Source organism: Protopterus annectens, chromosome 9.part0 (assembly GCF_019279795.1).
Source record: "Protopterus annectens isolate FY-2018-M chromosome 9.part0, PAN1.0, whole genome shotgun sequence".
NCBI classification, from domain to species: domain Eukaryota; kingdom Metazoa; phylum Chordata; order Ceratodontiformes; family Protopteridae; genus Protopterus; species Protopterus annectens.
The window spans coordinates 918,875,908-918,903,870 of NC_056743.1; the positions used below are offsets into that span (position 1 = coordinate 918,875,908).

Sequence of the window (27,963 nt, forward strand, 5' to 3'; positions counted from 1 at the left end):
TAAACAAACAGGGAGGAACCAGATCCTATCCCCTGTGTCAAGAGGCCATGAGAGTTTGGGAATGGGTGATCTCCACCAACCGTTTTCTGGTAGCAACGCACATCCCGGGACGATCCAACATATTAGCGGACAAACTAAGTCGGGTGCTTCTCACTCCGTACGAGTGGTCTCTGAATCCATCTGTTGCGAAGCAGATCTTCCACAAATGGGGTCAGCCTCGCTGCGATCTTTTTGCTTCTCCTTTAAACACAAAATGCAGCGAGTACTTCGCAATAATTCCCCCCAGAGGGGAGACCCCCAGAGACGCTTTAGTCCATGCGTGGCCTCCCAGGCTCCTTTATGCTTATCCCCCCCTTCCACACATGATGAAATTCATTCAGAAAGCCTGTCAGTTGGGGAGCAGAGTTATCCTCATAGCCCCATTCTGGCCTCGGCAGATCTGGTTCCCCTTTCTGCGGTCTCACTGTGTGGCTCCTCCGTGGATTCTGGATCCCAGTCCAGAGCTGATCTCTCATCCCGCGGGTTGCCCAACCCCGAACCTGGTCAACCTCAAGCTTGCAGCTTGACTGATCCAGTTCCATTAATGGCTAGGACTCCCGGTATCTCATCTCCCGTTAAGGCCATTCTGGTTGCGGCTCATAAGCCATCTACCAGAAAACTTTACAACAGTAAATGGAAATGTTTTTCCATTTGGGCCAAAGACAAAGGCTTGGACCCATTTACTGTCCCTATTCCGACCATTCTGGACTTCCTCTCGTTGATCTTTCGGCAGGGAGCAAGCGCTTCTACAGCTAAGGTGCAATTGGCGGCCATCTCCCATTTTCATGTGGGTGATGGCATAGGTTCCTTAGCATCTACAAAGTTGTGCAAAACCTTCTTACGAGGCATCTTCCTTTTAAATCCACCGATAAAGTCTGTGGTTCCCCCATGGGATCTCACTCTAGTCTTGCAAGCCTTGACGAGTCCACCTTTTGAACCTGCGGCCTCAATTCCGTTGAAGTTCTTGTCATGGAAAACAGCCTTTTTAGTGGCTATTACTTCGGCCAAAAGGGTTTCAGAATTACAAGCCTTGTGTATGAAACCTCCTTACCTTATCTTTCACAAAGATAGAGTGTCCTTCAGGACTAACCCGTCTTTCTTGCCTAAGGTTGCTTCAGAAGCAAATATAAATCAATCGATAAATCTACCAGTGTTTTTTCCAACATTTCAGAACAAGGGAGAATACACATTACACAAATTGGATGTACACAGACAGCTGTGTTTCTACTTGCATAGGACTGGAGAGTTTCGCAAGTCGGACCAGTTGTTTGTCTCGTATGCAAAATCAGCCATGGGTAAAGCCATTTACAAAGTGACTGTAGGAAATTGGATCCGTCACTGTATTATTCAGGGGTATATATCGTCTGGCAAACCAGCCCCGGTTAGTATCCGTGCTCATTCTACAAGATCTGTAGCCACCTGAACTGCTTTTTGGTCTAGGGTTCCAGTGGACGACATATGTTCAGCAGCTACTTGGTCCTCTTCTCATACGTTAATTTCTCATTATAAATTAGATGTGATTTCGAGAAGTAGGGCTTCTTTTGGCTCAGCGGTGCTTCGGAATATCCTTCCGTAAGGACCACCCAGGTTTTTATAAGGTAGCTGGGGACTCTATCCCACAGGTTGCAGAGCAAATGAAGTAACTACTTCAGATAAAGAAGTTATGTACTCACCATAACGTTCCATCTGAGTAGGTACTTCATTTGTCTGCAACCGACCCCCCCCCTGTTTCTGATCACCTTTGCAGTTGATTTTTTGTGTTACCAGGTTGGTGAGACAAAAACAACTGTCTGAGGTAATATGGTTGGTAGCTGGGGATTATGGGTAGGGGGAGGAGCTAGGAGCTTGGATCTTGGAGCTTGGAAATCTGCCGGCTCGGATCCGAAGTCGGATCCGATACCCACAGGTTGCAGACAAATGAAGTACCTACTCAGATGGAACGTTATGGTGAGTACATAACTTCTTTTTTCTTTCATTTAGGACCTCATCATAAAGCTCAGCAATTAACTGGGTCAAATTACCCTAGTCCAGAAACATAGATCTCAACTTTACAAACTGCTCAATACAAACTTGTTTATCAGAAGTCAGTCTAGAAAATCTGATGAACTGGCTCTTAACCACCCCTTTCTTCTGATGTAAGGGGTGGCAACTAGTAAAGTGCAGAAAAGTATTACAAAATGTGGGCTTCCTGTAGATGGAAGTATTCAGTACCCCACCTGAATGTTTCTTAATTTCAGTGTCAGTAAAGTTAATCCAGTCAGCAACAGCTTTGTGGGTGAAGTTCAAAAACTGCAATGTCAGTTCCAGTTGGCCAATAAACTCAAGAAGTTGTTGTTCTTTACCAGACCATAGAATAAAAATATCATCCAGGTAACAAAAGTACCCAACTCAGTGCTCAAGTAGTTGAGGTTTGAATACCGCTTTGGTTTTCCAATGAAGGAGGACAGCATTGAAGAAGACGGCGGCACAAGTGGTCCCCATAGCAACACCTTGGAGCTGTGCATAATACTCATCCTCAAAAACAGTAAAATTGTTGCCCAATATAAGATCCATGAATTCAGTCACCAATGTTATGTCGATGTCAGAGGACCATATTTGGAAACAATCTCTGCAAACCAGCTGAGACCTTCATCGTGAGGAGTGGCCATGAATAAATTTTTATGTCACACTTTGCAATCAAATAGAAATTTTGCATCTCAAGTCTCCTCATTTTGTCCAAAAAGTCCCAGGAGTCACGAATAATATGTGAAAAATTGTTGAAGAGTGTTTTAAGTTTCCGATCAATAAATTTGACATTAGGTTCTGTAATATAGCCATTAGCAGCCACAATAGGTCATGATAGAGGATTCTAGATGTTGGAATGGATCTTGGACATCCCAAAAATTTGGGGAATAACAGGGCAATGCACTTTTAAAAAAATCATAAAGCCCCAAGGAAATGGTGTGAAACAATAGTGGTTCATCCAGGTGCATGTTAATTGCTTTGCAAGCTATGTTGATATCATTCACAGACCCAATACAATACGTGGAATCATCATTGAGTAAATTGTGCATACGACTGGAGTAGTCAATATAAACCATTATAACTAACCCCCTCCTTTATCAGGTTTCATGCATCAGATATTTTTATCATAAGTCATAGTGTGTAGGATGAGTCTTTCATTCTTTGTTAAATTTGAAACTTGTGAGATAATTTGTTGTTAAGTAGCTTCTTCATGTGACACTCACAGAACTTCTCATAAACATTCACAATAGGATGTGTGGGGGGGCACACTCTTTCTTTTTAAATTCTAAACTGGGGGCTCTGTAGTTCAAGTATCATCAAACAAAACTTGAAAGTTAAGCTTTGTAGTGAAAAATTTTAGATCCAATATAGTCTGTTCAACATTAGTTCTGGCTAAAGGTATAAAAGTAAACCCCTTAAGAAATAGGTTGTGGTGATTGGCACCAATGAAGTTGTAAATATTAACGTTGTAAAAATTAGTAGTAGCCCGATTACCTGGAGTGCAGCTGTTGTGAACAATATCCATCAGATCTACAGGATTCACCATCTTGTACGTTGGTTTGTTTGGTGTTTTTTCTTTCCCCATTTCTTGCCCCTGATTGAATATCCAGAATTGTCTGAAAATATCAGAACCCCTTTGTTCTTGTTTGCTAAATGCTCAGATGTTCTGAGAAAAAGTTGCTCTAAAGGAATGTCTGTGTCAGTGAAAAATTGATTGTAATCATCTAAAACCTCCCTGGACAGGTCTGTGTTTATCAGAAATTAACTTGGAATCTATTTGTAAAAACACATTGTTAGAAGTGGGTTTGTGCTTCGTAAAATCCAAGTGTACAACAGTCGAATCAGCTAATTTGGAAATCTCTTCTTCCTGGCAACACATCTGCACTTCGTTTACTTCAGTGATCAATTCAAGACCCATGCTGTCAAATAATTCAAGCAGCACCATATGGAATGGAGAATTTTCCTGGACACCGTGGGAAACTTCCACATAAGTAACCCTTTCAGGAAATGTTGCTGCTTTACACTTCCCCCAGGAAATAGTTGTCTAGCTGTAAAGATTTATATTTGAATAATGATTTGTCCAAAGCTTGAATTTGTTGCTCAAGTGTTAAAAATTTGCCCTGGGCAGAACAAATGTACTGCTTCTCCTCAGGACAGTTGACTGTGTCCAGCCACTTACTAATGTTGCCATTAACACTCACATCACATCGAGAGGAAGAAGCCAGGTTGCCATAAGTGTTGTCATTACCTGGTTGTATTTGCTGTAAGTCCAACTGCCTACTAGAACAAGGTTCAGTAGGTACATTAATGGTATTGCAATTACCTCGGTTAAACTGATAACGCCCTTGTGTAGGCTGTTAGATAAGCAAAGTAAGGATGTCCTTCAAGGATGCATCTGCAGTCATAACATATGGGTTGTCCTGCCTCAGGCAGCCCTTCGGTCGGCCGGATTCCAAAGTCTGGGTCTGGCCTCGGCTGATGTCGCACTTTCCCTGACGTCAGAGCTTCTGGGGTATAAAGGCATCAGCCGACGCCATTTTCCTCAGTCTTTCTTGCTGCGCGGTGCCCGAAGCAGAAGCTGTTCGCAAGTGCCGGTCGGTCAGATCCAGAGATTTCAGCTACCAAGACTTGAAAAGCTAAGTACCCCGTTGGGGACTCTTTCTTGCCTCAGCCGATGTCAGACAAAGTAAATAATTGTTTAACTTGTGGGAACCAAATACCTCATAAGGATTTCCATTCTTTCTGCCTTCCTTGCTTAGGCCCAGACCACGACGTATCAGCTTGTTTAGCCTGTGCCTCCTTCAACCGACGGACTCTTAGACATCGGTCGGAGTTTGCAGAAGAATTTTTTGGAACCAATTTTGCATATAAAATGCCGTCGGAGACTCCGACTACGCATATGGCCAAAAAACGCAAGGAAAAGGACCGACACTTGCGGCCCGTGGTTTCGGCTGAAACCACGACTAGGCCTACCGTGAGTGTCTCAGTTTCGGCTGAAACCGAGTCCTCGGTTCTTACTACGACCGAAACCATACCTCCGACAACCGAGGCCAGAGAGGCCCCGGCTGAGTCAGCTTCAGAAATCCCTACCGAAGCTAGTGCTCAAGAATTGTCCGACACCATTCCTTTGGACATTTCTACTCCTGCACGTGGGGCAGCTAGGCCCCCAGCTTCTATGTCTATTAAGGCCTTCTCCAGGGCTAAAGCTGCCAAACTTTCAAAAGCTTTGCCTGCCAAATCTACATCACAGAGGCCTTCCTCAAGTTCTCAGATTCTCAGTCTTGCTGAGGACCTTATAGCCTTAATTAGGGGTTCCCAGCCTCACCCAGACAGGGCCTCCCAACCTCCACCAGACAAAAGGCCCAGGACTGATCCCTCTGAACCTCTCTCCTCTGCTTACTCCACGGATGGATCTGATTTGTCAGACCATCAGGAAGGGGCCTACTCGCCTTATGAGGATTCAGATGCAGAAGATTCTATTCCTTCGGCCTCCCCACCTGAAGAATTTTCCTTTGGGGAGACTTTGCACTCCATGAGGGAGCACTTTCAATGGCAGGGTCAGGATTTTTCTGATTCTAGAAAAAGATTAAGGACCTTTTTGCATTTGCCCCAGCATAGGCCCTTAGCCATACCACCTGTTCTAACTGTAATTGATGATGTGTATAATGATGTCAGTACTGCACCTGATTCTCTTCCCCCGGCCCCTGCCAAACCTGACAGATATTACAGGGTCCCGGATTCTCACTTCCACCTGTATAAAGCCCATGCTGCAGACCCAGAAACTATTTCTCAGGGCCCAAAAGGGGTTGCAGCTACTACTGCCAAAAATCCCCTACCCTCTGAAAGAGAGTCTAGAGCATTAGAGAGATGGGGTAAAAAGGTTTATACATCTGCTACTCTTTCTGCCAGGGCATTAAACTGTCAATTCCATATGATGCAGTACCAAGAATTTTTGTTAGATCAGCTGAATAAGAAGCTTTCTTCTCCTGAACCTTTAGACCGTAAATCCCTTCAGGATTTGGTACACAACTCTCAGCAGGTCAGTAATCATTTCTTAAAATGTGGCTATGATGCACTGGAGGCTTCATTTAGATCAGCTATGACTGGGGCAGTAATTCGTAGGCATGCCTGGCTAAAAGAGCAATCCTTGCCAGACCATGTCAAGGCGAAACTCCTCGATGCTCCAATGGAGAAACAAAATTTATTTGGCTCCCCTGCACAGGAGATTCTAAAGAAAGCGGAAGAAAAAGCAAAATCTGTGCAAACAGTAAAGGAATTTCTGCAGGTCCAACCTCCGAGGTTCAGCAGAAACTGGCCTACAAAGAATTGGTCCTTTCCAGACACCTCCAGAGCACAGAGGGGCAGGAATAGATGCCCTAGAGGCAGAGGTCAATCAAAGGGTGCCTACAGGGGCCGTCAGTGGCAGCCTGCCAATCAGAGGAGTAGTGCCACAGCTGCAACTACAACCACTACCACAGGACAGACACAATGACTTGACTCTGATTCCGCCTACCAGGGATCAACTGGAAGCTCCCTTGGGCGGAAAGCTGGCTTTATTCTCGAAAAACTGGCATTGCATTACAAAGGACACATGGACATTGCAAACAATAGACAAAGGATACAGGTTTCACTTCCACACTTTACCAAAAAGGAGCGGAATGCCAAACCTTCCACCAAACCAGAAGGCAGAGGCTTTAAGACAAATCAACAATTTATTTCTGATGAAAGCGATAGAAAGGGTACCATCTATGGAACAAGGCCAAGGATTTTACTCCAGACTATTCCTTGTACCAAGAAAAGAAAACCAATGGAGGCCTATTCTCGACTTGTCCGCACTGAACACATATCTCGTTGTGCCAAAATTCAAAATGCTGACCCTACAGCAACTTCTTCCCATGTTGGGCAAGGAGTCTTGGCTGGTGACTCTAGATCTCAAGGAGGCATACCTGCACGTCCCTATCTGACCAGATTGCAGAAGACACCTCAGATTTCTTGCAGGATCAGAGCATTATCAATTCTCAGCATTGCCCTTTGGCTTATCTACTGCGCCCAGAGTATTCACGAAATGCCTGGCATCAGTAATTGCACATTGCAGACTTCAGGGAATTCAAATTTACCCATACCTGGATGACTGCCTAATACAAACAGACAACAAGACAAAATTGTTAAAGGACTTGGCCTATGTCATACACCTGCTACAGGCCTTGGGATACACAGTCAACATCCAAAAGTCAAGACTAGTGCCATCCCAAAGGATAACCTTTTTGGGTGCGGATCTAGACACAATCACTCAGATGGCTTTTCTCACAGAAGAAAAACAAAAACAACTTCCGGATTATTTCATGACTTTGACAGGACAAACTCAGCTTACTGCAAGGAAAGTCCTGCAGGCCCTGGGTTACATGGCATCCTGCATAATCTTGATCCCACATGCCAGGCTGCATATGAGGAAATTACAATGGTACCTAAGGAATGTATGGTCTCAACACAGGCACAGTCTAGAAACCATGATACCAATCATTCCATGCCTTCAAAAGGAATTCCTGTGGTGGGCTCAGGCCTGCCAGTCCAACAGAGGGTTGCCTTTCAACAAACCAAAACCTAGGCAGACCATCACCACGGACGCCTCAGACCTAGGATGGGGAGCACACATGGAGGACAAATGTATCCAAGGCCTATGGCCTCAAGGACAGCTAAGCATGCACATAAACCAAAAGGAGATGCTGGCAGTGAAGCATGCAATCGAGGCATTCAAACCATTCCTCCAGCAAGGACATCTGTTAATAAGAACAGACAACACCATGGTCATGTGGTACATAAACAAACAGGGAGGCACACATTCCTACCCTCTATGCCGGATGGCAATGAATCTGTGGAACCTATGCCTGAATCTCAATATCCAGATGCAGGCCAAATTCGTACCAGGAAAAGAGAATTCACTAGCAGACAGCTTAAGCAGAACTACCACGGATGCTCACGAATGGATGCTGCATCCAGACATCTTCAAACTCATAACAAGGAAATGGGGAATGCCAGAGATAGATCTGTTCGCCTCCCCACTCAACCACCAACTGAAGAAATTCTGCTCAAGGATATACCACCCACAAGCCTGGAGGGTGGACTCTCTCTTTCAGCTGGAATGCCCTAACAGTATATGCCTTTCCACCTCTCCCATTGATGTACAAGGTCCTACTGAAGATCAGGGAGGAACAGCCAAAGGTGATACTAATAGCTCCGGACTGGCCAAGACAACACTGGTATCCGCTACTGAGAAGCATGTCTCAGGCGAACTCATGGCCTCTACCCCTATGGCCTCTTCTTCTAACGCAGAACAATTTCAAGACCCTGCATCCAAACTTGAAAACATTGCAACTAACTGCCTGGAAAATTTCTTAAAACCAAACCAGACTGTTTTATCTTAGAGGGTCAAGGACATTATCCTGGAGGCTCGCAGACCTTCCACAAGGAAGACATACTCAGCTAAATGGAAGAGATTCCTCATTTGGAGCACATCAAAGGGCACAGATATCACAGTGGCAAACCTAGCACACATCCTAGAATACTTAGCAGAATTGTTCCACAATGGCCTGTCTTATTCTTCCATTAAGATTCATGCTTCAGCAATTTCAGCAGAATACAATATGGATCCTCCTATCTTCTCTCACCCTCTTCTCAGACAATTTTTGAGAGGGATCAAAAATGTTAAACCTCCAAGGAGACCCCCCTCTACCTGCATGGGATCTCAATTTTGTGCTGGAAAAATTGACACTCTCCTTTTGAACCAGCAGCATCAGCAGACCTACAGTTTTTATCTTGGAAAACTGCTTTCCTTCTGGCAATCACTTCAGCAAGAAGAGTATCCGAGTTACAGGCATTAATGGCACTGCAGCCTTTTCTTATTTTCCACCAGGATAGAGTGTCACTGAGAACCAATCCTACTTTCATGCCAAAGGTGGTATCCAGGGTATCCTTGAACCAAGCTATTCATTTGCCTACGTTCTTCCCTAACCCACAGAACAAAGGAGAAAAACTTTTGCACACCTTGGATATACACAGACAACTACGCTACTATCTGGACAGAACTAAAACCAACAGAAAAACTGACCAACTTTTTGTAGCATATGCAACTGGGGTGCAAGGAAGAGCAATTTCCAAACAGACAATTTCAAAATGGATAGGAAATTGCATTCGCTTTTGCTACTCTTTTCATGGAAAGACAGCTCCTGAAAATATCAGGCCTCATTCCACAAGGGCCACAGCCACCACTACAGCTTTCCTACGAGGGGTGGCTACCAAGGACATTTTAGAAGCTGCTACTTGGAGCTCCGTGCATACATTTGCCAAGCATTATAATCTACCTTTATACTCCAGATCCCGAGCAGGGTGTGCAACTGCAGTTCTGCAGGGGATCTTAACTACACCATCCTTCTCTTAGTACCTCCTCCCCCAGTTTGGCTATGATATTCTACCCATATGTTATGACTGCAGATGCATCCTTGAAGGACATAGTACAGTTTTGTACCTACCATAAATGTAGATGTCCGATAGGTATGCATCTGCAGTCAGGATTACCCACCCTCCTTCCCCTCTGTGGTATTCCTAGGGTGCTTACCCCTCTTTCAGCTAGCTGGGGGAATCTATTATGGTGTATTTGTTTGTTTGTATATATATATATATATATATATATATATATATATATATGTATATATATTTTGCTACTGTTTGGAACTTTTCAGCATTTATCCAAATTTAGCCTTCCTAGAGGGCACCTGGCATCTGGGGCAAGAAACACTGAGGAAAATGGCGTCGGCTGATGCCTTTATACCCCAGAAGCTCTGACGTCAGGGAAAGTGTGACATCAGCCGAGGCCAGTCCCAGACTTTGGAATCCGGCCGACCGAAGGGCTGCCTGAGGCAGGACAACCCATATGTTATGACTGCAGATGCATACCTATCGGACATCTACATTTATGGTAGGTACAAAACTGTACTTTTCCAACAGAACCAGCTGTATTCATGCTGGAGGTATTCTCAAGAAACCTTTCCTGCAAGTCTAGTGCAGACTCACCAGGGAATGCATGAAAACCAGCAAATAATTGAATAAATGAGCGGCACACCTGGGACTGGAACTTAAAAATCCAATAATAAAATAAAAATGACCATGTTGCACAAGATGCAGAAATATTTTATTGTTAAAAAACATGGTTGAGTTATTTCGTCAATAAGACATCTTCAGAACAGTAAATGAGAATAGTAACCATCAAAAGCAATACAGTTAAAAACCTTAAACAGGTAATACACCTCAAAAACTACACCAATAAAACTACTAAAAACAAGAAATCAGCCAATGCTGTTAGAAGTAAAGCAGGTTGAAGACTGGCAATTATAAAAAGAGATGCTAAATCATCTACCGATAGTTAATCCAAACAGTTGATCCAATAAAAATGCTTAAAATGAAAAAACAGCCAATAATAACACAAGGATTGGCAATTGCCAGACAAGGAAATAAATTCACAGTCAATAATATAAAAATAATTGCAAAAAAAAATCATAAAAATTGTTGTAATCTGGCAGCTCTGAATTTTAATTCACTGGAAATGGAGATGACATGGTTTAAATTGGGGATGGCAGTGGCGTCCATACAGAGTTGCCACAGCATTTTCCAGTGTAGTAACCGATTTTGCCAGTCTCCAATGTAAGGTACTACAACTATCTGCTCAAGTACAATAGACCTGAATTTAGTAAAACCAGGACACAATAAATCATGTCTTGCTAGGGTGCTCTTGTTGTCCCTCCTAGAAATACTATATAGGTACTTATAAATGCACTTGTTAAGTGCATTAATAGTTTTTCCGATGTAGAATGCTGAACAAGAGCAGTATCTGGCCACACAGACCACTTTGTCTGAGAAACAGGTCTTATGCTTGTGCTTGAAAATCTAACACTTCTATTTGAACCAGCTCATCAGGCTGATTTGAGGTCCTTGGTTTGGAAAACTATGTTATTCATTGCTCTGATTTCTGCAAGAAGGGTATGTGAATTGCATGTTGTTATGGTGAGTCAGCTCAACCTCATTTTCTACAAGGGCAAGGGTTCTTTGAGAAAAATTCCTCAGATACTACTTAAACATAACAAAATCTTTCTGGATGGTCAATAAGCTGCTTGTTTCCAGTGAAGGTAAGAAAAAGGAAAACAATGTCCAAAAAGACAATTGTAGATGGTTACCTCATGCTATTTCTTTCTGATAGTCTCACCATGACAATGGCAGGATCAGGGTTCACTCCATCAGGGCCTTGGCTTCTTCTATGGCTTTTTGGAAAGGGCTAGACTCTAGAGATATTCTACAAGCAACATGTTTGCCTTTATACATACTTTCACAAAACATTACAAATTGGATTAGTTTTCCAGGTCCAGAACAGGCTTTGCAAGGACCACTTTCCATGAGCTACTGGATTCTTAAATTCTTTCCATTTCCCTATATAGTCCTAAGCTTTGATAATCTACCCGTACAGCTTAAGCTACTGCAACAATGATCTTATGTTGAACATTGTATGGTTGTGTAAGTAAACTTACCATTACAGTAAATGTTCTAATAGAACACTGTTACAGTAGCTGTCCCCTTCCTACAGCCGCCTTGTTCTATTTTTGGTGTCTTGCTAGGGTGTGTGGATGTATATACTCTTTTGCATATAGCTACATATGCTTATATGATGAATTTTTCCTTTCCTAACCTTCAGGGTTCTAGCCTCCCTTCTTGAGGCAGTAAAGCCCTGTAGCTTTTAGCACCTTGACTACTGAGTTTATGCTTCTTTCCTTGAACCCCTCAGTGGTTAAGGTGTGTGGAAGCTGATCTAAAGCTTTGAAAGCTGGCCTGTGGTCATATGCTTGGCAGAATAAAACCCATGTAGCTTAGGCTGCTGCAACAGTGATCTACTAGAACATATACTGTTATGGTAAATTTACTTACATGGCTATACCTTATAGTAGATCACTGTTGCAGTGTACAGTTCATCCTATCTTTGTCTGGGTTGTCTGACATGCTTCTTGTTTGTACCCAAGGATATAGGGTGCTTTATTTCAGCAGGACCAGGTCAGTAGTGCTCTATCTTTACATAAAGATATTTGGGATCCTAAAGTAAAGATCTGCATGTACTTTACATACTAAGAACTGGGGGCTTAGTGCAACCCTAGTAAGGATACATTTCTGAACAGTTTTATTTTAAAAAGAATAGAGTGGTAGCACACGTCTCCTCCATGTGTAAGACATATGTCAGTCTCATAACGGACAGTGATGAGCAGCTGTCAATGGAGCCATCCACAAAATCAATAGAAATCAGATTGGAAAGTCAGACATCCACCTTAGGAAATTCCCATGGATAAAGAATACAGTTACTGTGGTAAACTCCTACTCAAACATCTGCTGTTATGGTAAGTTGTTCATGAAACTACACTTGCTTTGAACTCCAGAATAAATAAAATGGAATGGGAATGAAAGGGATCTCTCAACAGTCTTTTTTAAAAAGGGGACAAGTTTTACTTGAAAAAAGATATGTGTGGGTGGAAGGAAACATGGCACTTCCTTTCAATGATTCTTGCACATGGTACTTTAGGGTTTACAAGGTTTCTTAATAGTGGATGTGTAGAAGGAACCTGTATTGTTTTACAGGAATGGAAAGCTGAATTGCAAAGTAGAGCATATAAAGTTTTTTTTTTAAATCCTCTTTATTACATTACCACTTATGACATGTACAATCACACATTTATATAAATGAAAAGAAAGCATATTGACTTATTTTCAGTTACAAACATATATCACATATAATCTTATGTAAAATCATTGTCAATCCATCATTACATAGCTCACTCAATTCCTGCCTTGCCTTAAACCTCATTCATCATCCAAAACTTTATTCTGCATGAATTGTTTCCACAATTCACATTTTTTTCTATGTAATTTGCTCCTACCCTCTTCTAAAGATCCCACTTCCAGTTATTTTATTTCTGTTACTATAGTCACTACTTCATATGTGGTTGGTTTAGACTTTGATTTCCACTTTCAAGTAATTGTTTTTGGGCAGCCACCAGAACTAAACTTATCAAGGCCTTACTTTGTCTAGGCAATTCAGTGCCTGTATCCCAGCTCAAAAAATAATAATTTCCTTAGTTTCACCAATTTGCTTACCCAGTATTTCTGAGAGTAGTCTGAGTGGAACTTTTAAAGTCTGCCAATTCATTACAGTCACAAAAAATTATGTTCCCCAATTAACTCTTTTTTCCCATCACACCTCCATTATTTGCAGTCTACCCAAGTAAAAAATATTTGGAGTCTGCTTGAGGTATAAATATATCTATGCAAACACTTTGAACAAAAATCTTAAATGGTCTAGACTTTGTTGTATATTTGGGAGCCATACATAAATCCTCCCATTGTTTCCTTTTAAATTGCTTATCCACTCTTTCTTCCCAATCTTTTCTAACCTCATCTGATTGATTATTATAGTTATCATGCAATATTTTATATGTCCTACTAATTATCCGTATTTAACAGCAGCAGCTGTTCTGAATTTACTAAAAACTCTACCATTGCTGGTCTTTCACTTAGGATTGCCCTGTCCCTTTCTCTTTGCCTGTACTCTGATATAAATGCTTGATAGGGAAGGCAGTCTGTAGCCTGCCTTCCAAATGTATTGTTGGCCTCTTCCCATTCTGTTACCTTTCCCTCTCTAATCATTTGCTCTCAATACCTTGGTTCCTTTGCCATTTTTTCTAGTAAATTCCTGTTCTCTCTTGCCTTTTCTATGTACCATTAATTGCAGTTATCCTTATCTGCAGAATCTTCTTTCTCTATTCCCGTGTTGGCTTAGCTCTTAGAATACTCTGGGCTGCTTTATGAATGTAATATCCTGTGTGACTATTGCTATTCTCCTTAAGAATCTGCATCCAAAAATCCCACTCTCTACTTCTTTTTCTGCTTCCTCCTGTTTTATCATCTTTTTTTCCACTTTGAATTATAGCTTTCTGCTTGTGCTTTGTTTAGGAACTTTAACTGTGTAGCTTTAAAACATCCTGTCAAAGCAGGTAATACCAATCCACCTTGTTCTGTTGAGGGATCAGTTTATCCCACTTGACTCTTGTCATCTTCCCCTCCCAGATAAAACCCTTTAACTCTTTATTAATTGTTATCCACAACTTCTACTCTGGTTGATAAAAATATGCCTGACCTGTGTATAAAACTAAAGGGACTAAAAACATTTTCAGTGGTTGTATCTTCCTAGCCATAATCATAAACAAGAGCTTCCAATTCCTCAGTTTTAGTATTATCTGTTTAGTCTCTTCCCACATATCCTTGGCTACTATAACAGAATCCTTTTTAAACCATACTCTTAAAAACTTCATTTTATCATGTCCCCATAAATATGGGTATTGCTGAACCAGTTTGTGTGTGGGTACATAATTTACAATCATAGTCTTTGTTTTATCTTCATTATTTTCATAAACTGAAAAGACTTGAAACTGTCTCAGAATGTTCCACAACACTGAGATATCTTTTTCTGGTTTTATCAGGTACAAACTAATATAATCTGCAAATAAAGCCAACTTTTCTTGATTACCATACCAATTGTATCCTTGAATTTCTGAGTGCCCTAATATGTTTGCCAGTGGTTCTAAATATAACACAAATAACAAAGGGGAAAGAGGTAACCCTTCCTGATTCCCCTCTTCAGACAGACATTAATTTCACTTCTAAACCCTCATTTATTTTTCTATTTAACCTTATTTGGACAGGGAATGCTAATGCATCTATTGCCCTACTCATAAAATCCCAGCTTACTCTGTCAAATGCTTTCTCTGCATCAAGACCCACCAACAGCAGCTGTATTTTCCTCACATTCTCCTTCCCTCTGGATCATCATTGTTGTATTAATGTTAACAAATGTTTGCCTTCCCTCAACAAAACCCCATTGATCCACAGCTATCATTTTTGGCAACACCTTTGCTATTCTTATAGCCATTATAGACATAAACACTTTATAATCGTGATTCAGAATCAAAATGGGCTTATATGAAGCTAGATCTGATGGGTCATCAACATCTTTAGGTATTACAGCCACTACAGCTTTCTTCCAGGATGTTGGTGCTTCCCCTCCTTTTGAAACACCACCAAACAAACCTTCTAGATTTCCATAATTTTCCTCTCTCCCAGCTTCCAAACTTCCACAGAAATACCATCTAATCCTGGAGACTTTACTGTAGATTGGTTATACATCACCATTTTTATCTCTTCTCCTCCTATCCTGTCAGTAATTGAGCCTGATCTACCTCTGACCTTGGCATATTTAATTCTTCCATAAATATTTCCCTTAGTGCTTTTTCTTGATTTACATATTTCTATGCTTTATACAGATTTTCATACAATTTCCGAAATATTTCTAATACCGTTACAGGATCTCTAGTTATTTTCCTTGTTACAGGCTTCCTAAACTTGGCAACAACCCTTTCTACTTTTTGTTGCCTGAGTCATTGTGCAAAAATGATTGCGGTCTGGAGTTGTTATCAAAAAAAAAAAAAAAAAAAACAGTTGCTTGACAGCACTTTTTCTAAATTCATGCATATTATCCAGGTAGCCCCTCATTTTCTTTTTATAAAAATCTGCAGTTGTGCCTATTCTTGTTCTGTTAGTTTCCCCTTATTCTGCAATACTTTAACCTTTATCAGTCACTCTAAACAATGCTTGTTACTTCTTAACCATATCTCTCTTTCATTTATACAATATTTTCAAGTGTATGTTCATTTTATCCCACTCCCTAGCTATGGCTTCTGAAGAAGTTTCTATATTACCCATTAACGCCCACCACCCACTCCTTAAATTCCTCTTTTTTTAACGGATAGGTGGGGAAGCACCAGTGTCTAATTTTAACTTCATTTATCTGCATTTTTATTTTAGTTGTTATTGGTGCTTGATCTGAAATAGTTATTGGATGTGTGTTAAATATTTCAATTAAATATACATGTTCCTGTGAAGTATAATTTCAATCTAGCCTAGCCCAGTTGTTGTACCTTAGGGAGTAATATATCAATTCTCTCTGAGTACCTAGTTCTGATTTTGGAAAGCTGAATTGCAAAATGGAACATAGAAAGTTTAATCTCAGAGTACTAAATGATTCTGCACCTCTGTTTATAATTTACAGTCATGTTTTCAGTAAAACAATTTCACCATCTGTAAAGTCAGTTTTGTTCTACTGTAGTCTTGTGTAAGACCTGTTGTCAGCAGTTTAGTTGAAGCTCCATCTCATATGTTGTCACTTAATTTTAGCATTATCTCTTTATAGAAATAACAGTACAGTTAATAAATAAGTGTTAATCTACTTTAGAGTTATGTAATGCTTCATAATTTAAAGTATAAGACTTTTACACTTAGTGTTGGTTTTATGTAACCATTTTCCTTGATATGATTTTCCATTTCCTGTTTAAAGCCATAATATCCTTTGTTCTTAATGTAGGCAGTAAAAGGCTGTAGCAGTAACATGAGACAGAGTAACCAGTAAGAAAATGGCAATGCCTCATTCTCCTTCAAATATAATGTTTAACTGTGGCACTACAATAAGCTACCCATGAAGAGGAATAGACATATATTCATTTATATGTGTATCTATGTATTTATCTAGCTGTATGTGTTTATGTGTGTGTGTGTGTGTGTGTGTGTGTGTGTGTGTGTGTGTGTGTAATATGTACATACATACACTTATGTGGGATCCCATACATTGATCTACTGGTAATTTAGTCAACAGCTTTTCCGTCAAGCAAAGACTTTTGTCTAAGATCGCTATAATACCATCATTGGGGAATATGCCCTTTCCCTGTAGTGGCTGCAGTGGGGCTTGTCCCCTACAAATAAAAAAAAAAAACATTATTTTTAGTTTGCATGCTCTGAGATTATTTCTCAGTGCATGCACAGTGTTTTGATAATTTTTTTTCAAACTTTTTTTGTTGATGTTGTTGCCCTCGATCTACTGATCCATATATATGAACCCTTTTTGAACTGCAAATCTAATAGGAACTGCAGAAAGAAGCAATGCTGGGTACATTGTGGATGCTGAGAAAAGCACTCTTGGCTAACACCAAAAACTGAAACAATACTGAGTTCATGAATTTTAATTATACCTTGACTTAGGAATGGGGTCCATTCCCATCAAGGTATGTAAAAAACCTAAGCATTTGGAGAAATTAAACCAAGAGAATGTATGTGTTTGTGTGCATAAACTGTGTGTGTGTGTGTGTGTGTGTGTGTGTGTGTGTGTGTGTGTGTGTGTGTGTGTGTGTGTGTGTGTGTGTGTGTGTGTATGTATGTATATATATATATATATATATATATATATATATATATGTCTACCTTAGAAGACCGAAATCCCAATTACCCGTTTTTCATAATTACGAGGACCAAAAAGCTAACAACTACATATCACCGACCTCCTGGAACACTGACTTTCAACTCCAGGTAAGTAACTGCTTGGACAGACTAAAAAATAAATTAAAATGGAAGCAAATTAAACCCACCCATGTGTGGGTCTTCTCTCCCCACACCCCTCTAACTAAATATACCAACTCTGAGATTGCACTACTGCGGGGGTGAGGGGCAAAGATCAACATGATGGCCAAGTGGTTACTTACCTGGAGTTGAAAGTCAGTGTTCTGGGAGGTCGGTGATATGCATTTTTCGGCTTTTTGGTCTCAGCGTTATCTAAGTCAGGTAAGTGGGATTTCGGACTTCTAAAGTAGACCTATATATATATATATATATATATATATATATATATATATATATATATATATATATTTATATATATATATATATATTTATATATATATATATATGGTTCCCCTTTATAATCTCAAAATACTGAAATCTCGAATTTCAATATCTCAAAACTATAAAGGTGAATGCTCAAAAGCCCGAAACCGCAAAACACAAAATCGCAAACAGTAACACACCATACACCACACAACACATACACCATCCTACTATAGCAAATCAAACAACAAACATACACAAACACAATTACACAAATCAACACACCTACACTACATATAAGCAAGGAGGGCAAGCCCCCCTACACTCCACATGTGGGGGACTGCCCCCCCCACCCTCTACTTATATGTACTAACTCCAAGATTGCACAAACAGAAAAAGACAGCAAACTCACACCCAGACATTCTACAGTCCCTCGTATACAAACACACTCACACACACATCATCCCACATATACAAACAGCAACACATCCAACACTTACACACTCATACTTTCACCTGCCTACCTTAACCCACACGTACAACTTACAAACACACTCACATACATTCAAACTCCCACCCAAAACTGTTGCAAAATACTCACTTACCTTAAATCGCACTTAAGTCCACACAGTACACTGGACACCATCCACACAAAACATTACACGTAACGTAGCGTAAAGCCATAACCGTGAATTCAAGATAGTCGAGTTTGCGATTATGCACTTTCACTATTTTAAAAATTCGCCTTTATGGTCTCGAGATACTGAAATTCGAGATTTCAGTATTTCGAGATTATAAAGGGGAACTATATATATATATATATATATATATATATATATATATATATATATATATATATATATATATATATATATATATATATATATATATATATATACATATAGATATATATATATATATACATATAGATATATATATATATTGATATTTATACACACACACATACACACACACAAAGAGAGAGAGCAATACATCTTTATATCTAATCAATATATACTGTAGACAGCACATATATACTTAAACACCTGAGTGTGAGGTTTTTTTTTTTTTTTTGCCACTGCCGGGCATCCATTGTATGTGCAGAGAATGCTCTTTGGTTTCCCACTCAAAATACTGATCAGCTTGTTTGGATACAGGTCCTTAAGGAGAATAACAAAAAATATTATATTCGTAAGGTAATAGCAAGTATTGTAAGAGCGTAGGCGACACAGGAATGGAGAAAGATTTTACGAATAAGACTGCAAGTAGGAGTATAGAAACTAGACAAAAGGGGGTTGGAATTCACTGGAGGAAATTAGCAAAGGAAACAAGGAACTGGGAGAAAATAACTAGGGAGGGAAACATTATAGAGTGTGAAGAGGCTAAGCAGAAGTTTGGAATGCAGGTTAGAGACTGCTTTACCTACCAGGGAATGATAAAGTATGCACAGAGATAAATGAATATGGGAGTGCTAAATGAACAGCTCTGGTACAATGTATAGTTGAGTCTAGATCAGAAGTTGCTGTAAAGGTATATTAGTATGGTGTATAAAATATTACATAATTTTAAGAATCAATCAGGGGAGGTTCAAAAAGTTTGGGAAAAAGAGAAGGGAAAGACAATTTATAAAGTAACAATGGGAGGACATCTGTACGGCTCCCAGATATGCAACAAAGTCCAGAAGGTTTATGTTTTTTCTATAAAGTGTTTGCATTGATATTTTATACCCCAAACAAACATCAAAGAATTTGTCGTCAGGCAGACAGCAAATGCTGTAGGTTTGATGGGAATGAGAGGTTTTTGAAAACATGTTTTTGGGGTATGTAATGAATTGGCAGATTTTAAACATTTCCTGCAGAGTACTTTTGTCAGAAGTGTTAGGGGCTCAAACTAAGGAAATGATTCTTCTTAGCTGGGATATGGGATCTGTATTGTCTAGACATACTAAGACTTTACTAAGTTTAATGTTATTGGCAGCCAGAAAAGCAGTTAACTAGAAAATGGAAATCAAAATGTAAACCAACTGTAACAGAAGTACTGAATATTATAAATGAGATAAAACAACTTGAGTTGGGAATCTTTAGAAAACTGCGTAGAAATAAATGGAATTTCTTGTAACAATATTTGCTGAATAATGCCCTGGAGGAGGAGTGAGGTTTAAGGGAAGACATGAATTGAGCACTGTATGTAATGTCAGAGTAAATGAAAATTGTTAAACATGGGTATTGCATGAAATTAACAATGGAAAATGTTACTATGGTTTGTTTTCTTTTCTGTTAGCATATGTAAATCCATGTCACTTATTAAAATGTGATGTTTAAAAATACTGATCACTTTGCATCCTTGCTTTGCTTCATTTATTATACATATTTGTATTTGTTATGATTTTGAGTAATATGGTTTTGTGTGAAAGTTTTCTTGTGGTTTGCTATGCTGAAATTATTTCCTTTGCAGCTGCAAGTGCACCTGTTGTTCTTGCAGACTGATAAATGGAGGAATATAAGAAAGTCCTGGAAATTGATAACTGCTTGTTTTGAAGGTTCCAGTCTGAGAAGGAGACAGGAGATCGTAATTATTCCATTGGATACTACCTGAAAGAAAAGAAGGTAGGAAAGTAGATTTTTGATTCTCCTCATTATATTCCTTTTATTTAACATTTGGCTTTTGAGATTACCAGTTTTAATGCCTGTTTATCATAATAGGGGATTTCTAGATATATAAAACAAAGCAATTTCTACTACAGCTAAATGCACAAAAAGAGGCAAGTGCTTTTTTTTTCTTTATTCTTATAAGAACTTCCTCAGAATAAAAACAAATCCGTCATAACTGCATTTAAAACTTGTGTGACTGAGTCACATGACTATTAGGAACCATTAAATAAACATTGCATTCCAATTAATCTCAAGAAATTCTTAAAAGTAACATCATATAATATGTACAAAAAGTGTTTTTATAAAAGAATAAAAATGAAACAATGTCTACCAAAGCTTTTAAGTGTTCTGTCCTAATAAAAAACATTTAATATTGATTGACTCATTTAAACCTGGATATTTATCAGCACACCACCTGATCTACCACTGTGCTTCATGGCACTCAAGCAGTATGGTATAATTCCCTGAAAAACTGTCTAAACTAAATGCATCTATTATAAAAAACTGAAATTTCCCAAAATCTTGGCAATTTAAAGCATGTTTCACCAGAGAATTACTTTTAGATCCTTCTTTTTGATGGCTGTAATGTGTTAATAAATCCTTATGGATAATTTTCTTATAGTTTTGTTGACGTAATAGCCCGAGCATGTCTCACAGGGGGCTAAATATTCCACACCTTGATTGTTGCAGTCAGATCTGCCTTTAGCCCATATAGTCCTATGTAATGCTTTTAAATTAATGCCTTAAGTATTACTAATGAATCTACAGTGTTTACATTTTCCATATTTGTGTGTACCGGGATTACTGTGAATGCCCATATCCATGGAGTTAGGTTTTTCTAAAATACTTTTCACATTATTATTTCTTTTTTAAGTAAGTAATGGGCAATTTCTTACAACCTTAACTATTTTTTTTTTTACCAAGGATGATCAATTTTCCTTAAGTAGCTTTTTAATAAGAAGCATATCGGAAGTTATGAAGAGTGGGAACGTCCCACGATAGTATGAATCAGGGGGATTACTTGAGCTGACCCCTTTTTCCCTATCATTTGAAATCTCGGTCATATTGTTGTTTACAATAGGTTTCGCTTTATCCTGCCGTAATGAATTGACTTCTTGGATAATAGTAGATAATTCCATATCATATCCTCTGTCAAGGAAAAGCTTTTTCAGATGTTCAGCCTCTACTAAATATGTTTCATCATCACCACTGGTCAACCTACTTAACCTGATGAATTGGCCTTTGATGACCCCTTTCTTCATGTGGAAAGGTTGTTGGCTTTTCCCTGTGTAAATAATTATTTACAAATGTATCTTTCCTGAAAATTCTGCTTACAAATGTCTTGCTTTTCTCATTCATGGAAATGGTGATGTTCAAAAACTTAATGTTTTTACCAAAATCACTTAAAGTGAATTTCAAAAATGCAGTTCTGTCTTTAGTGGGTTTAAACAGCTGATGAAATGCATCTTCTGCACCTTTCCAAAGGATAATTAAATCATCAATAAACCTTTTGTAAAATATAACTTTCATAAACAGTTGGTGAGTCCTAAAATAAGCCTATTCCCACCACTCCATTACAAAATTTGCAAAAACGCGAGCAACCCCTTGCTACCATTGCAACTCCCGTTTTCTGTTTAAAATATTTTCATTGGAATGTAAAAAAGCTGTCCAATACAACCTCAAGTAGTACACACAGTATTTATAAGATTATTGTTAAACTCAGAACTTTGTTAAATAGTTTCTACTAAAATCTGTCCCTGTTTCCTGGTGAATACTATTGTACAGAGAAACAACATCCATAGAGACAAAAAAGATCCCTTGTCTCTCTCTTTCACATTGCTTAACAATTCTAAAAGATGCCAAGAGTCTCTCAAATAAAACTCTTTTTTTGTACTACTTGGTTTAATAAATAATCTAAGTACACTGAAATCGATTCAGACTTGTAAAAATCAGCTGCAACAACAGGTCTGAAGAGTGGATATTCCCCGTATTTATGAACCTTAGGGATTCCAAATAGTCTGGCCATTTTGGGCTGATCAACTTTCAAAAAAGTATATGAGTCATGATCAATATTGCCTTGACAAAGCAAGTCAAATAAAATAGTATCAATATCAGAAGAGTTCTTATTAATCTTCTGTCTTGTTGTCTTCTCATAACAGTCTCGATCAATGAGAAGTTTGTTTATGGCCAGTGTGTAATCAACAGTCTTCATAATAACCACCACTTCACCTTTATCAACTTTCCAAACATGAACGTTCCTGTTATTGGACAATTCTCTTAAAGCCATTCTTTCATTGTATAGTAGGTTGTGGAATTTGGATTTGTTTCCCAAACACCTACTTATGTCTTCATCCACATACATCATGGAAGAGGTGTAAAGTACCGTGGAGGGTAAGGTTAGAAGTATTTTTGCTGGTTAGCTTTTTGTTATTATTACCAAACTGGTGAATGTCATGTAACAAATATTTTAAATTCATTTTATGAATGTATAACTTTAAATCAGTGAGGACTTTAGTTGTGTTGACAGACTGGGTAGGGATGAAGGCAAAACCTTTAGAAAAAACAGATAAATGATCATCATTCAATACCATATCACTCAAATTCACAATATCCATATATTCATTCAGTTTCTCCTCTTTCCTTTCCCTAACCCCTTGCCATGCCTTTTCTCCTTGAATTACCACCTTGGAGTCCTTGCAGTTCCCGGAGGATTCAGAATAAAAGGGGCTGGTGACAAAATTGGGGGTTGTGCATTAATATGATTGTCTATAAAAAATTTAACTTGGTTTGCCATTGCTTTACTGGAATTGTTATTGTTGTTATTAACAATGGTCAGAACAACATTCCCAACCTGACATTTGTTGGCGTTATTTTTAGCAGCTCTTTTCTATTTCATCAAATAAGTCCCTGATTAATAAGACTCCAAGTCTCTTTGTAACTTCCCCCATTTCCTATTAACAGTGGTTGAAACAAGTCTGTTGATGTTAGCAGTAATACCGTGATATAAAGTACTGAACTGCAAAAAAATGTATTCTTTTTAATGTTATCATCCAAACTTGAATTTCTTTTTCTAAGTGGTGGACTTTAAACTTGTAGTCCTCTAATAATTTCATTAAAGATACCCTAGTGTCATTAAATAGTTTAGTTAGGTCTCCGTAAAGCTTATCACCAAATTTCACTCCATTTGGAAATTTAAATACCCTTAACCCAAAAGGTACTTGTTCAACTCTAATGCATTCTTGTAAGTAAACAATGTCATACTACCAGGTCTTTTAAGTCTAGAATCCATTTTTTTCCAACTGAAAAATTTCTTTTTTACATCTGTTCCGATCATTTAAAAAGTTAGTGCCATTATTAAAACAGAATTGTCAATTGGCACTGTCTCCAGAAACAGGTTGTCTACGGTTTTAATTAAATCTCCAATAATAGTATCCATACCTCTTAGTTCCATGGTGGATATAAGCTCATCTCTTCCATTCCAATTCGAGAGGTTAACCTGTTCATTCTCACAATGTAAAGGTTTATTAAAAGGCTCACTCAAGGATGTTCCAGGCAGGTTGTTCATCTGGCTTCTTGACCACAAATATCCAAGACTGCTGTAGTCAGTTTTTGAGTTATACAACCAATTCTTCAGGGACCGGGTATGTAAATAGATCCATATTGGCATCTTGCAATAAAAGAACTCCAAAAGTGCTCGCCATCCCGCAATGGAAAACACAGAACACAAAACACAAACACCAGAGGCTTATAACACTATTTGAAACTGAAAAACAAAACAAAGCAAGTTTTACAATGGCAAAACACACAAAAGGAAGCTTTCTTTCTTTACTGTTATAAGAACTTCCTCAGAATAAAACCAAATCCCTCATAAATGCATTTAAAACTTGTGTGACTGAGTCACATGACTTCTAGGAACCAGTAAACATTACATTCCAATTAATCTCAAGAAATTCTAAAAAGCAACATTGTATAATATGCACAAAAAGTGTTTTTATCAAAGAATAAAAATAGAACAATGTCTACCAAAGCTTTTAAGATGTCTGTGCTAATAAAAAACATTTAATATAGATTGACTCATTTAAACCCAGATCTTCATCAGCATACAACCTGATCTGCCAGTCTGTTTCACGGCACTCAAGCAATATGTCATAATTCCTTAGAAAAAAATATCTAAACTAACTACATCTATTATAAAAAACTGACATTTCCTAAAATCTTGGCAATTTTAAGTGTGTTTCGCCAGAGAATTACTTAGATCCTTATTTTTGATGGTTGTGTGAGTTAATCTTTCTGGAAAATTTTCAGATAGTTTTGCCAAAGTAATAACCCAGTCATGTCTAACAGGTGGCTAAATATACCATACATTGGGTGTTGCAGTCAAATCTTCTAGATATATCTTCATAAGGCCACTGAGAGGAATGGCGCTCATGCAGGCGAGTGCACACACACACACACACACACACACACACACACACACACACACACACACACACACACACACACACACACACACAGAGACAAACACACACACACACACACACACACACACACACACACACACACACACCAGACATGTGAGTGCTTCCACGAGTTATATTTATGCACCTGAAAATCTTGCTCAGTATGGCTATAACTAACACATCTCTCTGTGGCAATTATAAGTTATCCCTGTTGTAATAGCTACAATTAAAGAAACTGGATACTGAGTGTGACAATGAAGGTCATGAAAGCAGCAGCTGCAGGTAAGTTACTTTCCTTAACAAAGCTTAGGACCTACTATTTAACATTCATCTGTCTTTGGACATACAGTAAAGGAGCAATATTAGCTTAGGTTATGAAGTCCATACAGGCTTCTCCAGTCCAGGTATGATTTGCAGCCTTCAGCAGCAACATGCTAAATTAAAGATAATTAAGAGACCAAATACAGTGGCACAATGGATAGCACTGTCACTCACAGCAGGGGGTTCCCTGGTTCGATTCTCGGCTGGGGTGCCTTCTTTGCGGATTCTGCATGTCCTCCCTGTGTTTGCATGGGTTTTCTCTGGGTGCTTCAGTTTCCTCCCACATTCCAAAGACATGCAGTAGATGTATTGGACACTCTAAATTGGCCATAGGTGTGAGTGTGGTATGGCAAAACTACTACGGCAGGGCTAGCCACCCAGCAGTGTAAACCTTGGCTATAGATGAGTGTCACTGTTGAAGTGATACTCCGACCATAAGTGCAAAAATGGAAGAAAGGGTGGGATTAAGAGAGCTTAGACAAAAAAAATTGTAAAAGTATGTTATTTTATAGATAGTGGCTGGAGGAGAGAAATCACACAGAGGAGTTAAACCTTTTGGCACAGTCACTTATCAGAGGCATTACAGTTGCATATTTGAAATCAGTTCACATTCGTCTGAACCAATAACTTAGCAAATATTTATCCTTTCCTTTTGCAGTGCTTCCCACCAGGAGCTGACATGATGGCTGCGCTTGACTTTTACTTCCAGGTAATTTTTAACCTTGGTCTAAAACAAGTTCCGTATTTTGCAGCATTTGAATGTCACTATTGTTATGAGTCATGTGTAACAAATAGCAGAGGGAATCAGAAGTCTGTTTATCTAAAAAAAAATGAAGTTTGCTAAAAAACATACAGAATTCACTGCCCTAAACTGTCTTTAAGGGTTAATGCATGCATTTGTACCAACAACCAATATGAGTGTATGTGTATGTGCTGTGTGTGTGTGTGTGTGTGTATACACACACACACATATATATATATATATATATATATATATGTATATATATATTTTTATATATATATATATATATATATATATATATATATATATATATATATGGAATCACTAGAATATACCGAACGGCCGAAATACCGACGCCCGATATACCGAGACCACGAGACTGAAGTTACAAAATCCCGGAAATGCACAATACCGAAATGCAGAATCTCGACATCCCAAAATATCAACAAATGCCGGTGTGACTAATGTAAACACCACAACAGTGCCAGAAACATGTAAATGTAACCAAACAACAAACACCTCGTGCACTGTACTTATAAAGAAATGCAACACATTGTACGTGTACTTCAACCAACCCCAACACTCCAATGTTTCTGTCCTGTATTGCATATCTAGTGATACAGTGATGCAGACACAAAATTACCATATATCAACACAAACCACCCATGTTAAATGGCACGACGAGAATAACGGACTCACAACTTCAATAACCGTGCAGTCGCTCTCACCATCTCCAAACAGGTACATGGTTTCTGCTTTCCCTTCGTACATCTCCCTAAAGTGTACGAGCACCTTTTATAGCAGCTGAGACATTTCCCAATACTTCTACTTGTGAATTGAACTGTCTACATTCTAGTTACATGTTTTTCGGGATTCTGCATTTCGGTATTATGCATTTCTGGGATTTTGTGACTTCGGTCTTGTGGTCTCGGTATATTGGGCGTCAGTATTTCGGCCATTTGGTATATTGTAGTGATTCCATATATATATATATATATATATATATATATATATATATATATATATATACGGGTCTACTTCTAATCTTTGAAAACTCATTTCTTTGAAAATTAGAAAGCAAACACCCACTTTCACGAAAGTGCACTTAACCGAAGTGCACTTTTGCGAAAGTCAGTTAACTGACTCACATCAGTTAACCGAATCACAGTACAGTGGGGATAAGGAAATATATCCTTTTCCCCACTATACTGCAATCTAAGAGTTAGTTTTCATAAGTAGTGGGGGGTGCAGAGGGGCTTGCCCCCCCCTGCAAAAATGTATTTTACTTTGCCGGACAGATCTCTGGTAATTTTATATACTAACTCCGAAATCACATTACAGTGGGGAAAAGGATATATTTCCTTATCCCCACTATACCGTGGATCTAGGAGTTAGTATATAAAATTACTGGAGCTGTGTCCGGCAAAGTAGAATACATTTTTGCAGGGGGGCAAGTCCCCTTCACCTCCCATGTGGGGGCTGCACCCCCCAAACCCCCACTACTTATGTATACTAACTCCAAGATCACACTGCAGTAGGGAAAGGATATATTTTTTTATCCCCACTGTACCACAATTCAGTTAACTGACTTTCGCAAAAGTACACTTTTGTTTAAGTACACTTTCGTGAAAGTGGTTGTCTGCTTTCTGATCTTCAAAGAAATGAGTTTTTGAAGATTAGAAGTAGACCCTTTTATATATATATATATATATATATATATATATATATATATATATATATTTATTTATCTGTGCTATATGGGTTACCTTTAGTTCATCGAATGGCCACAACAGTGAAACCCACTTCTTCGACATGGCATAACATCAAAAACCAGAGAGCCGATGTTTCCCACATGGTAAGTAACCGTTTCGCCATCCAGAAGTCAAAATCTACCATTGAAACAAACACACAGATGTGGGGGGGGCTACGCCCCCACACCCCTATATGGAGGGCTTCG

The 27,963-nt window shown here is 38.8% G+C and overlaps 1 protein-coding gene across 2 annotated transcripts in view; it reads left to right on the forward strand.

Annotated features, from left to right (window-relative positions):
* The window catches only part of LOC122811665 (glutaminase liver isoform, mitochondrial-like), a 1,484,096-nt gene that overhangs the window by 693,830 nt on the left and 762,303 nt on the right, over positions 1-27,963 (forward strand). For both annotated transcript variants that reach the window (XM_044083661.1, XM_044083660.1), the window contains exons 10-11: positions 20,372-20,438; positions 25,923-25,973. In XM_044083661.1, coding sequence (XP_043939596.1) covers positions 20,372-20,438; positions 25,923-25,973 — 118 coding nt within the window. The remainder of the gene's footprint in view (positions 1-20,371; positions 20,439-25,922; positions 25,974-27,963) is intronic.